This window comes from Jaculus jaculus, chromosome 6 (genome assembly GCF_020740685.1).
Source record: "Jaculus jaculus isolate mJacJac1 chromosome 6, mJacJac1.mat.Y.cur, whole genome shotgun sequence".
NCBI lineage: Eukaryota > Metazoa > Chordata > Mammalia > Rodentia > Dipodidae > Jaculus > Jaculus jaculus.
In genome coordinates this window covers 33,534,618-33,547,551 of record NC_059107.1, presented here as the reverse complement: position 1 = coordinate 33,547,551, position 12,934 = coordinate 33,534,618, and the positions used below count along the sequence as shown (strand labels likewise).

The 12,934-nt window shown below is 53.2% G+C and overlaps 1 protein-coding gene across 1 annotated transcript; it reads left to right on the top strand.

Moving 5' to 3' along the window:
- The first annotated feature begins 2,856 nt into the window (after window positions 1-2,856).
- Cxcl14 (C-X-C motif chemokine ligand 14) lies at window positions 2,857-11,508 on the top strand. Its single transcript, XM_045151446.1, has 4 exons — window positions 2,857-2,949; window positions 3,121-3,226; window positions 7,549-7,662; window positions 10,353-11,508. The coding sequence occupies exons 1-4, from the start codon at window positions 2,883-2,885 to the stop codon at window positions 10,366-10,368; spliced, it is 303 nt and encodes a 100-aa protein (XP_045007381.1). The 5' UTR covers window positions 2,857-2,882; the 3' UTR covers window positions 10,369-11,508.
- Window positions 11,509-12,934: the final 1,426 nt, after the last annotated feature.

Here is a 12,934-nt window from a genome sequence, read left to right as displayed (position 1 = left end):
ATGATGCCATTTAAAGAGATACAATAGAAGCAAAGCCAGCCACACCGAATGATGCAACAAGCAGGCCATGAAACCAAACCTGCAGCATTGCAGCTTGGATACAAGCGCCAAACATCAAAGACAAGCATTTAGAAAAAGCCCAGTGGCATCTTGGTATAGACTTCCGAGTGAGTGGAATTGTCTGGCCTTTGTTTATTTATTTGTTTAGTTTTAAATTATTTAATCTATTTATTTGCAAGCAGAGAAAGACAGGTCACAGAAAGAAAATGCACGTGAGAGTGAAGGCCAGCTGCTGCAAACGAACTCCAGATGTTCGCGCCACTCTATGAATCTGGTTTTACGTGAATACTGGGGATAGAACCAGGGTCATTAGGCTTTGCAGGCAAGTGCCTTAATTGCTGAGCTATCTCTTGGGGCCGTTTTACGTCTTATTTTTCTGCCTCAAGTCTGTGCACTTTTCTATTAAGAAAAACTAATTCTAGATGTTTAAAATATAATATAAATACCAAAGAAATCTTACATTTTGCATTCACCATCTACTGAACACAAATGTCCAGCTGCCAGCCTGGCCTTTAGGACAGACACAACCATGGACATGGGATCTGCTTGCTCTTCAAGACTCAACTTCTCCTAGAGGCAACCAACACCTTTCCTCTTGGAAAGGGACAACACAACCCACAAACAAGCAAACCAATCAGTGAAGGTTTGAGTGCAAAATGCTCTCCCTGTCCCCCCACCCACCCACCCATAGCCTCACAAGATTAAGCCTTTAGTCTCCAGGAGCCTTTGGGAGGTGGGCCCTTGCTGGAGGAGGTGGGTCACTGGGGGAGTTCAGACCTCACTCTTACTGTTCTTCCAGCTACTAAGGTATGTAGATGTGAGTCATGTTTTCTCCCACCATGGTGAAACTGTCCCTGGAAACCATAAGCCCTTTCCTCCCATCAGCTGCATCTGGTGGAGTATTTTTTCTCAGCAATGGAAAGGTAACTGCAGGCTGGAGAGATGGCTCAGTGGTTAAGGCGCTTGCCCGAAAAGCCTAGCGACCTGAGTTTGATTCCCCAGTACAGCCAGATACGCAAAGTGGCGCATGCATCTGGAGTTCATAAGCAGCTGCTAGAGGCCCTAACATGCCCATTCACACAACACCCTCTCTCTTTCTCTCCTCGCAAACAAATAAATAAAAACATTTTAAAATCCTATTTGCAAAAAAGATTAAAAAGATAAGTGCTACTCTTCTCCCAATCCAGAAGCCTCTCTGGATACTCGCATCCCAAGAGAGCTTCCAGAATGACAGGTTCTGCCCTGGGAACTGGTGTTTTGAGAGGCCGAGCACAGCCCTCCGTGAGCCTGAGATTCCTGGCCCCATGTCTGAGTCTCTGAAAGAAACTCCACACCAGCGCTGGAGGACTGGAAGGTGGGGGTGGGGGGGCAGCTCTTCAGCCACACATCCAGGGACCTTCCTCCCTCAGTCACGTGCTTCCTGGCTCTATGATTTTGAACAAGTTGTCTCTTCTGCTTCTCTAAGTCTGCGTCTGCACCTGTCTAATAAGGAAATTAAAACGCAATACCCATCTGGAAGGGGAATTGTACCACTCAAAATAATACGTAAAATATATACATTAATGATGCCAAGAAATAACATTTTTTAAGCAGTATGTACCAGCTAGCCACTTTGCATGATCTTAGGTACTTCTCACAGCGCCCTCCCCCAGCTCCCCTTCCCCTCCTCCCCGCCTGGCTCCTGATGGGCGCTGTAATACCCTACAGCTTACCGCGGATGAAAAGAGGGCATTGAGCGGTGGAAACATTTGAGCTGGTGAACAGGGGCACAGGGCAGAGTTTCTGCCACTCTGGCTGGACCCACACCACTACCTGATAAACTGTCCCCAAGATGCGAGAGCCTACACCCAGTTACCACTGTCATGGCTGCCTACTGGACTCTGCCTGGCTTCGGAGAATCGCATGATGATGCAGACAGAGTCCCTTTGGTTATCCACAGCTGCTCACAGCCGTCAGGCCCCCTCTAAGAGTGCCCCCAAACCACTTCTCCTTCCCTCCCCCACCGCTCCCTTTCTTCTTCTCCTCCTTCTCTTCTCTTTCTCCCTCTGTCCCCCTCTCTATATCAGTTCAGTGACCAGACCTGGCCATCAGAGTTGCTGGCCCTACGGGTCTACCTCCAGCCCAGGGGTCAGGCCTGCTGGTATTGGTACTTGGCACCGGCCTGAGTCTCCCAGTGGCTCAGTACAGGGCACCTGTGTGGCTCGAGAGGGATTCGCTGGAGTTAGAAAAGTAACGTCCTTTAGTAGCCTCGGGCCTCCCCAAGGCAGAGAGCAGCGGCCCTGGAAGTGTGTGCCCACCGCGGTGTGCGTGTGCCAGCGCGCCAAGTGCGGACGACAGGGGCGTGTAAGGAGGTGTGAGTGCGCGCGCGCGCGCCGGGCTCCGAGGGTTCGCCGCCCGCCGGCCGCGGTGGAGATCGCGATCGGGTCCCGGGGCGGGCGGCGGGCGGGCTGGGAAGGTCTCCTCCCCCCCACCACCACCACCACATTGAGAAATCTCTGTGAGTCACCGGGAGATTCTGCATATTAATGAGCTCGCTCGCTCGCTGCGAGGGCAGGAGCGAATTTAAAAGAGGCCGGGGCGGGCGGAGGGAGGCTGCGGGGCGTTTGCCGAGGAGCGCACGCACAGCGCCGAGCGCAGTGCCAGACGGCTCGGGCCACCCTCCGACGACGGGAGCGCACGGAGCCGGGAGACGTGCCCGGAGCCCCGACAGCCGCGCCGCGCCGAGCCGAGCCGAGCCGGGCGGCGTCTCCGGGCCGCCCCGCCGCACGCACCGGCCGGCGCCCTCGCCGCGTCCCCGCTCCCGCCGCGCCCCTTCGCCCAGCATGAGGCTCCTGGCGGCCGCGCTGCTCCTGCTGCTGCTGCTGGCGCTGTGCGCCGCGCGCGTGGACGGTGAGTGCCGGGAGAGGTCGGTCCGCAGCTGTCCCGTCCATCCCGGGGAGCCCGAACCCCACTGAGGCATCCTGGAACCCGGGTGGGCACCGAGGGATGGGAGATCGCGGAGCTAGAGATTTTTTTCCCCCTGGTGCAACGGAGCTTCCCGCCCGCTCGCTCCCCCCGCAGGGTCCAAATGCAAATGCTCCAGGAAGGGGCCCAAGATCCGCTACAGCGACGTGAAGAAGCTGGAAATGAAGCCAAAATACCCGCACTGCGAGGAGAAGATGGTCATGTGAGTTCTAGCCCACCCCCGGCCCTGAGCGCGCCCCGTGCCAGGGCCCATCCTGGGGCTTAACAAGCCTCTCCACCTTGGTGGAGGTCCCTTTTGGAAATTTCGCAGTGAGTCCTGAGACACTGGTCTGTCAGGTATGGAAAAGGGGGGCTTCTCTAGCTTGAGCTCCGGAAACCGTATCTGAGAAGCCCCCCCCCCCCCCCGCCACCCCTTGCTAGGATTCTAAGATTCAAACCCTAGCCTGAGAGCGCTCCGTGGCTGGCTGCAGGGGTCTCGAACAATCGTGGCTCTGGTGGGCCCACTTCGAATACCTACCTACATGGGTGTCGCCAGGGACACACACCCAACCTGTTGGGACAGGGGTGCGCTGCCCTCCCCTCGCTGAAGTGACCGAACTGCACCAATCTTATCTTTAAAAGTCCCAACTTTCTTTTGAAAGAGCCCTTTCCGGTTGGGACTGGCCCGGCCACATGGAGGGCAGTTTAGGGCTTCCAGGGAGTTCATTGTGAGAATTCTCCTGGCTCTGCCCCCAGCAGCGGACTCCTTGTGGGTCTGGGCGGTCCGGTGGAAAGTGCTGTGGGGGGGGGGGGGGGTTAGCGAACATTGCCACCATCGGAGCCTTTGCTTGGTTGGAGATGTCGTCGGCAGGCTTAAAAACTGGGGCAGAGGGAACACTGAGTTTCCTCGCTCCTCTGCCTTCCCATTAACCGCTTGAAGCCAGCAGGGCTCTTTCCCCATCAATACACTCTTGGCCAGGAAGACAGCCCTTGGCACAGGATTCTCCCAAATATTTGCCATGGACCATTGGCCCCTCTTCCCCTCCCCCAGAAACAGGACACACTTTATTCTCATTCTGGGCAAGTGCCTTCCTCCAGTTGGCCTTGCTGGCCCAGAAGGCCTTCATGCTCAGCATCTGTGAAGGCAGGGCACACCCCCACCAGGCACCCCACAAGGGCTGCACAGTCAGGCTGGAGGTAGGGGAACTCAGAGAGCTGCAAGACCCGAGCCGACCCCAGCCCTTTCCTTCGGGGACACCTCAATTAACCACTTCATCCTCACCCTTCCCCTCCAGCCCAAATCCAGAAAACCTGCCTGAAAATTCGTGTAGGTAGAAAGAGGTCAGGGGGTCCCACGAGCTGAGCTGGGACCACCGACTGGAGTCACAATCCCCTTCGGAGTTTTGAAATGTCAGGGAACATGGCAAGAGGTTTCCCGGACCTTGCAGAGAACAAAAAATGGTATCCTCACCAGTCAGGCTTGCTCTTTTCTGGGCGAAATTTCACGGGAGAAAACTTCACATAGCCTTGTGAAAACTTGCAGGCGCAGGGGGGGGGGGGCTCGTGAGATCAACACACCTGCCACCCTTTCTTAAACCTCCCTCCCAACACCCCAAAACTCCCACCCCATCCTTGACAACCTGAAAGCTCCTCTCCCCTCCCTAAGAGATGCTAAGACTTGCTCTATCAGACAACAGGCCAGCTCTTTCTGCCAAAGCAGGTTTTTAGCCACAAAAGCAAGCTCTCCAGTTCACCCTGAGTCACCCAAAAATCTCTGCTGGAGAGTGGGGGGGTGCAGAACAGTTGCTTTGTAAGTACAAGTCCTCGCAATCTAAAGGATATGGGGAAAGTCCAGCTCTCGAAGGGCAATTTGTATCATGTGCCCACCAAGTCCTCACCGAAACCCCCTATGTCCCCAGAAGTGCTGAAGGGAGAGCGGGGTACACACCCAGGATTTCTTCTGATGGTTCTTGGGGTCTTAAAACCCCTTGTCTACTACTCTACCACTCATTTGCATAACCTGGCATATTGGTGCAGCTCTGAGAACGCTGGTGTTAGAACCAAGCACTTCCCTGCCCTTCAGGAGCCGGCGTGCCCGGCCCGCGCACTGACCCACCCCAGAGTTTCTCACCTGGGCTCCCCATGTCCTTTCACTCAGTGCAAAAGTAGTATGGGCAGAGAAGAAATGCGGGTGCTCTTTTCCGCAGGGTGATAGCGGCTAGGGAACAGAAATGGCTAGATTCCACTCCAGCCTGGCCCCATGCTCAAGGCCTGGAAGATGCCACCCATCCCTGAAGGGCTCTATAGACACACTGTTCAGGTGATGTGGTGTTGTTGAAATGTCCATCCCCGCCCTTGCATGGGGGTGACCCAGAAACCCAGAGCACAGAGTAAGGAAGGAGTGCCCAGGTGCATTCTGCTGGAGAGATTCCATTTTCTCTCCCCACACACCAGGTGGCAACCCTGCCCCTTGCAGAATTTGGACCTTAATCCCTGACCCTGTGGGACGCTACCTGACCTCCCTTGCTTTCCCTTCTCACCTCCAAACACCCTCCAGTGACGGCAAGCCCCATCCTCACCTCTCACCTTGCACGTTCCAAGTTTCCTAGGTGGCCTCTCATTCTTGAGCCCTGCCCTTCCTCCCCTGCCCAGACACTTTCTCTAACTCTTGCCATCACTCTGGCCACCCTGGTTGCAAGGGAGCGGCACAGTGATGGGCAGGCAGCTGGGCATCTACCAGGGGCTAGATACTTTCCACAGATTTTACTTTTTTCAATATTTTTGGTTCATTTTTATTTATTTATTTGAGAGTGGCAGAAAGAGGCAGATAGAGAGAGAATGGACGCGCCAAGGCTTCCAGCCACTGCAAACGAACTCCAGACACGTGTGCCCCCTTGTGCATCTGGCTAACGTGGGTCCTGGGAAATCAAGCCTCGAACAGGAGTCCTTAGCCTTCACAGGCAAGCGCTTAACCACTAAGCCATCTCTCCAGCCCCAGATTTTATTTTTTTATTTTAATTTTTTTTTTTTTTGTTTTTTGGGGTGGGGTCTCACTCTAGCCCAGGCTGACCTGGAATTCACTGTGTAGTCTCAGGGTGTCCTCGAACTCATGGCAATCCTACTACCTCTGCCTCCCAAGTCCTGGGATTAAAAGTATGCACCACCACACCAGGCAGATTTTATATTTTTAATATATTTTTAATTCACGTATTAGAGAGAGAAAGAAAGTGTGTGTGTATTTGTATCTTCTCTCTTCGTATATGGAAGGAGAGAGAGACAGAGAGAGCGAATATTGGTGCACCAGAGTCTCCAGCCACTGCAAATAAAATCCAGATGCCTGCTGCACCTTGTGCATGGCTTGTGTCAGTACTGGGGAATCAAACCTAGGTCCTTAGGCTTCCCAGGCAAGTGTCTTAACCAATAAACCATCTCTCCAACCCTTTTTGTATGGGGGGGGGGGGGTTCGAGGTAGGGTTTCACTCTAGTCCAGGCTGACCTGGAATTCACTAAGTAGTTTCAGGGTGGTTTTGAACTCACTGTGATCCTCCTACCTCTGTCTCCCAAGTTGGGATTAAAGGCATCTGTCACCATGCCTGACAGTTTTTAAAATATATTTATTTATTTGCAGTAGGGGGGGGACTGTGTGTGCCAGGACCTCTAGCCACTGCAAATGAACTCCAGACACATGATCCTCATTGTGCATCCAGCTTTACCTTGGTACTGGGGAATCAAACCCAGGTCATTAGGTTTTGCAGGCAAACACTTTAACTGCTGAACCATTTCTCCAGCCCCAGATTTTCTTTTAACCCACCTCCTCCAATTACTAGTGAAGGAGGGCCTGGTATTGTACCCATTTTACAGAGAGGTAATAAGGGGTCCAAGCCCAGACCATGGAGTCCTGCTTCTCCGCCACATAGCCAGGTCTTCAGGATGTATTGTAACTATGGCTGCTGGAGGCTTGAAGAAGGACATGATATTTTTCTAGCTGAAAATAAGCAACCTCAACCTCACATTGAAGCATCTAAGTGGGCTTCCAGCTAGCAAGGGTTTGCTCCAGGGCCAGCAAGTGCCCATTCCTGGGACAATCCACAGTGGGCTGGGGAGCTGGGGTTGAGGATCAGAGACAACGGCATCTGCAGAGCATGTCCCAGCAGGCTGCTCAAACCCACAGGTGGGCCTGGGCAATGCACTTGACCGGCAGTGGTTCATTCTACCTCTAGACCATCCAAAGAGTCTCAATCTTTACTCCCAAGAGAGGCCAGAATCCTGGGGATAGCACTCCACTGGGATGCCATGGGAAAAGGGACTCCAAGGGGGAAAGTGATGCCGATCACAGTCACTCCATACAGGCTAGATCCTATCATGGAATAAGAGATTAAGGAGCTGCAGGGCCTTCCAAATAGCTGGCCAGAGAATGATCTGCCTGGAGGGAAGGAGAAAGAGATACCAAGCCATTCAGTGCTCTGACCCACAAGGCCAGCGCCACCCCCCATCCACTATTAACATACCTCCCGCCCTGCACCTCATCCTTCTGCTCCATTTCAGCGTCACCACCAAGAGCGTGTCCAGGTACCGGGGCCAGGAGCACTGCCTGCATCCCAAGTTACAGAGCACCAAGCGTTTCATCAAGTGGTACAACGCCTGGAATGAGAAGCGGAGGTAAGGCTAACTCCTCCCTCCCTCCTTCCCGCCTGCCCAGAGCAGCTGGCTGAAGCTTTCTGGGTAGGAAGGAACCCCACACCAGGTCATCTAGCCCCCTTTAACGTATGACGCCCACATAATAGCCACAACAAGAAGGCAATCAGATACCCCTTCCATACCTCCTCAGATGAGGAACGCACCCCTTAACAAAGCAGGGTTTTGCTCCTCTCGGACACCTTTAAACACAGCAGGTTTACCCTAACGTCTGCCTCATTGTGACTTTCACATTGTAGCCTTAATTACTGTTTCCATGTGTTACTTCGATTGAAAATGGCTGGGCAAAAGCATCCAGCATGGCTATGCAGATGGACCTTGTGGAGGGAACTATGCCCCCTTAAGTGACTGTTCAGTCACCCTAAAACTTCAAGTACATCACAAGATGGCAAGAAGGGTCCCCTGCCAACAATATAGTCTCCCCTCGAGGGTGCCCCTATCTCTCATACTGCCCAGACATCTCGTCGATTCCTTCCAATGAGGGTGCCAGAAATGACCCTGGGTTTGGCCCTTTAAAGTCAGAGCCACTTCACTCAAAGGGGGCAGCCCTGGTGAGAGGGCCCATGTCGTGGCCCCGTGTTCAGTGGGCTCTTTCCCCATAGTCAAAAGATGCCTGCTCAGCTCTGATCCCTGGGAGTCCTAGGTCTGGTCTTGGAAGTGGGGGGCCACTTCTCTGCTCCTAGGAGCCACATGAAGACAAGCCTGTCCTAGGGCAGGCTGCTCCTCATACCTGCCAGGTCTGCTTGCACCTGCCCCTGCGGAACATGGTGCGCAGGCGCGCGCACGTGACCTCCCAGGAGCCTGGGTCAGCTCCTTGTCCTGCAGAAGGGGAAAACCAAGGGCAGGTAGCACAGGGCGTGGCTTCCTTAAGAGAATATGGAAAAGCCAGGCCAGGGAGCCAGCACCCCCAGGGGCTGGGGGAGGGTGTGGCCACAGTGGAGCTCTGTGCTGCCTTTCCTATCGCGTGCCCTGGTCCTGCTCCCCAAACTCAGCCCTGTGACCCCAGCTCTCCTACACCTGGCATCCAGGCCCAGTTCCTGCCCTGAGCTTTTTCTTGCTCCCTCCCTAGAGGCCTCATCTTCAGTGGCTTGAAATAGAAAGTGATGAGGCGGGCAATTTCTCTCCACGTATCTGATGGGAATGAAGCCTTCTTTCTGGTCAAGGCAGACAGCTCATGTGACAAAATCAGGGTCTTACCCGTCTAAAAAATATACATATATATATATGTATGTATGTATGTATATGTGTATGTGTATGTGTATGTAGATGTAGATGTAGATGTGTATGTGTATGTGTATGTAGATGTAGATGTTGCACAGACTCCTGGGAAATACTCAAACTTTCCTCCCATTTACCTGGGCTGTGGCTTTGAAGAGGAGGAGGTACCTGTGGGCCTCCTGAAACCCTGCTTTTTTCTACTTGGGCAAATTGCACGGATAGAGGCAGCTAGAGACTTTCCCTTAGCAGGGCTCCATCAGTTCACCGCATTAAGGGTTCAGCCTTTTGGATGGGAGGAGTTATTTTTACTTTTATTTTTTTCGAGATAGAATCTCACGTGGCCCCGCTGCCATCGCGCCCCTCATCCTCTGCGTCCACCGCCCTAGTGCTGGCAATACCCGCACGTGTCGCCACACCCGGTTGAGTTCATCTCCTTCTTTGGGCACTGAGGAAGCCTGGGACAGGGTCGTGGCCATTCCCTTCCTACCCCTGCCTCATAATGGAGTTGGAAATGACTTACAACAAATGCCGATTGGGAAAGGAGGGAATTGTTGAAAGAGAGAGGTGGGGGCACATGGGATGGAGGAAGAAGGACGTATGGAAGGATCAGACCCATGGGGCCAACAAGGGAATTTGGGGCACCTCGAAGACCAGTTTCTGACCACCACAGGAAGCGGCTACATCAGGCATTTTATTACAGTGCCTAAGTAAGGGCTCTCATTCAAAACTCAGGAGCCAGGGGTTGTCTGCATGTGAAGTGCAGGCCAGAGCAGCCACAGGCCAGTGCTGGGAAAAGTTAACGTATCTAAAGAGAGCCTTTGGGAGGTAAAGGGTTACGATGCCAATATATATATATATAAAAGGAATGAGAAGGCTATAGAGGCAAGGAGAGGTGAACATGGCTCAGTCCCTCTCATCTTAGCCCCAGTCCTTCTAGCCTCCTCCTCACCGGGTGGCTTCTAGAAGTGGTGTTTTTCTGAGGCGCAAACCCCAGTCAAGGGAATTTCTCTAAGAGGAGGGGCTCCTTCCCATGAGCAGGGGGGCAGGAGGGCAGCTGGAAAGGCCCCTTCGCTCGCTAAGGTCATCAGCCACCCCGTTCAAGACTTGGGACACTCAGGAAGGCTGTGCTCCGTATGGCTCAGGGGATGCAACGGGGCTGCGGATGGGAAAGGGCAAAGCCCGACTTGTGTGAGCTTCCTGTTTATTGAGACAACGCCTCACAGGCCTAGAACTAGTCTGCGCTAGCCTCAAACTCACATCCATCCCCCTGCCTCAGCCTCCACAGCGCCGGGGTTAGCGGTGCGAACCACATCCCGCTTTGTGTGAGCGTTTGTGGCCGTTTGGATCAGAGCCTCCCCGCCCATCCTGGCCCCTGGCCGCTCTGTGAGCTCCGCACCAGCTCGGGGGCCTCTTACACCTGTGCCATTTCTCCCCAGGGTCTACGAAGAATAGGGTGAAAGACCTCGGAGAGGACAGACGCCAGAGCCCTGGGGAGACTTCAGCAAAGGACTTTGCAGATTACAATAAAAACCCCTTTCTTTCTCACAGGCCTAAGGCACAAATTCTATATGGTTACGAAGCACTTTTACCCAGGGTCAGTTTTTTTACGTTTTATAGCTGTGTGTGGTGAAAGGCTTCCAGATGTGAGACGCAGCTCTCCTGCACTCCCGGCTCCAGCACGAGCAGCTTTTTGACTAAAAGGGGGAAACTCATGCCTTTTCTTTTTAAAATAAGGGGTTTTTTTTTTGTTGTTGATTTTTTTTTTTACTTGTCCATATGTCACTACACATCTGAGCTTTCTAAGCGCCTGGGAGGAACAGTGAGCTTGGTTGAGACATTTCATTGCAGCCCTGTTCCATTCCAGACTTGGAATGCTTCCGCTCAGAGGGCCTGGCGCCTCCGCACAGCTGCCACGGGCTCTCCTGGGTTTATGGCTGCTGTGACTCTGCAGTGGCCTCAGTTACCAAGCAAGCGGGAGCAAGTCCTTCCACATCTGTACTTGCAGGAGTTCAGTCTGGTGGCCAGGGCGACATGCCTCATGCACACCCCCAACTCCACCGAGCACCCCCCCCCCCCGGCTCTTTAATTTCCAAGACCTGTGGTGGCAGGCAAGGGATCCATACAGGAATTGGGTCTTTCCTTCAAATTGAGGGTTTACGAACGATTGGCTGCTTTGGTATTTTGGTGATATTTTGGAAGAATGGGAAGTTCCCCAACACTTACCAAAAGCCTCAGGAGAAAACTTCAAATGAAAATTCATGCACAACACACACCAGAGGTACCCATTATATTCACAAGGGGAAACCTTCAAGGTGTATACCTTTTCCTCATCTCCACAGAGCATGAAGTGTTTGTGACTCTCCCCACGGTACATAGGCAAACTGAGACCCTCTTGGGGAGCTTGGGTAACTATGCACCCTGTTCCGTGTACATAGCCTCTTCTGAGCACCCCGCCACACACTGCCCCTCAGTAGAGGCCACACTGGACTGCTGTGTTATATGCTGTGTAAATGTCCAAAACCATTAGCGTTGCATGCAGGTTTCATATTCTTTCTAAGATTTAAAAAGGTAATAAAATATATTTGAAATGTACCAAAGTTCTAGACTCTTGACCATTTTTTTCCCCTATTTAATTAAGCTACAGTGACAATAAAATGTTTGCTACGTCCTGAATAAACAGGCACATATGTACTGGGAAAGCAAACTGGTGTTTCCCGAAGACCTGTCAAACGCAGAGGAATGGGTTGGGTTATTGACCCATCCGGAAGCCAGATGTAGGGGTTCACACTCCCCACACATACAGCAGGTTGATGGGAACAGGAAGGTATGGGCATAAGTGACCGGGGGGGGGGGTGCGGTCACAAAGATGGGGTCTGCCAAGATGTCCTGAGGCCCAGGCCCCGCGAGACTCCAGTGTGACTTGGGGAGTTATCCACCTGTGGCTGTGGTTGGACAGGAGCCAGGCTGTCTAGGGGCCACGGCGAGGAGATGCCGAAGTCCCACGTCTGGGAGATGGCATGACAACAGGAAACACTGAATGGCAGCCCCGGGCACGGAGGTAATGCATGCAACACACTGAGAAGAGCGCCAGGCCTGGTGACGTGGCAAACTGTGCTCTTCTAATATTCCCCAAACCAGACTACTGCACAGGCTGCCCAGCCCTGGGCCTCACTGTAGCCCACCTCAGTCAGGCCCCTCTTCCCCGCCCACCACAACTGCTCAAGGGGACATGTTTTTAGCCGCAGAGCCAGGGGCCACACATCTTCCCTCTGCTTATGGTTTCCTGACATAGGCTCTGCTCACACTTACAGGGCCATACCGCCAGTCCTCGGTTCCAACTGCTCACACCTAGCAGGACACCCAGCAAGTCCTCTCTTCTGGCATGCACCATCAGGGTGCTGGAAGCTCGCTCTGTCACTGTCTTGTTTCCATCTCGCAGCTCCAAGTCACTGCTCGTGGATTGCTGAGGAAACTGAGGGCCAGAGGGACTAAGAAACTTGCCCAAGGGCTGGAGAGATTGCTTAGTGGCTATGGCACTTGCCTGCAAAGCCTAAGGACCCATATTCCACTCTCCAGGTCCCACAAAAGCCAGATGCATAAGGTGACGCAAGCACGAAAAGCCACACATGCGCGCACAAGGTGGTGCATGCATCAAGTTCAAGTGCAGTGGCGGGAGGCCCTGGCGCAACCATTCGTTCATTAACTCATTCATTCATTCTCTCTCTCCCCACTTTCTTTTAATTTATTTGAGAGCAACAGACAGAGGGAAAGAGGCAGATACAGAGAGGGAGAGAGAATGGGTGCACCAGGGCCTCCAGCCACGGCAAACAAACTCCAGACGCGTGCATCCCCTTGTGCATCTGGCTAACGTGGGTCCTGGAGAATCGAGCCTCGAACCGGGGCCCTTAGGCTTCACAGGCAAGCGCTTAACCACTAAGCCATCTCTCCAGCCTTCCCACCGCCACCTTTTTGTAAAATAAAAGAAAAATAAACTTGCCCAAAGACACACTCTCCAGTG

Coding starts and splice junctions, on each gene's coding strand:
- Cxcl14 (XM_045151446.1), top strand. CDS start 2,883: ATGAGGCTCCTGGCGGCCGCGCTGCTCCTGCTGCTGCTGCTGGCGCTG. Junction 2,950..3,120: donor GTGCGCCGCGCGCGTGGACG/GTGAGTGCCGGG, acceptor CTCCCCCCGCAG/GGTCCAAATGCAAATGCTCC. Junction 3,227..7,548: donor TGCGAGGAGAAGATGGTCAT/GTGAGTTCTAGC, acceptor GCTCCATTTCAG/CGTCACCACCAAGAGCGTGT.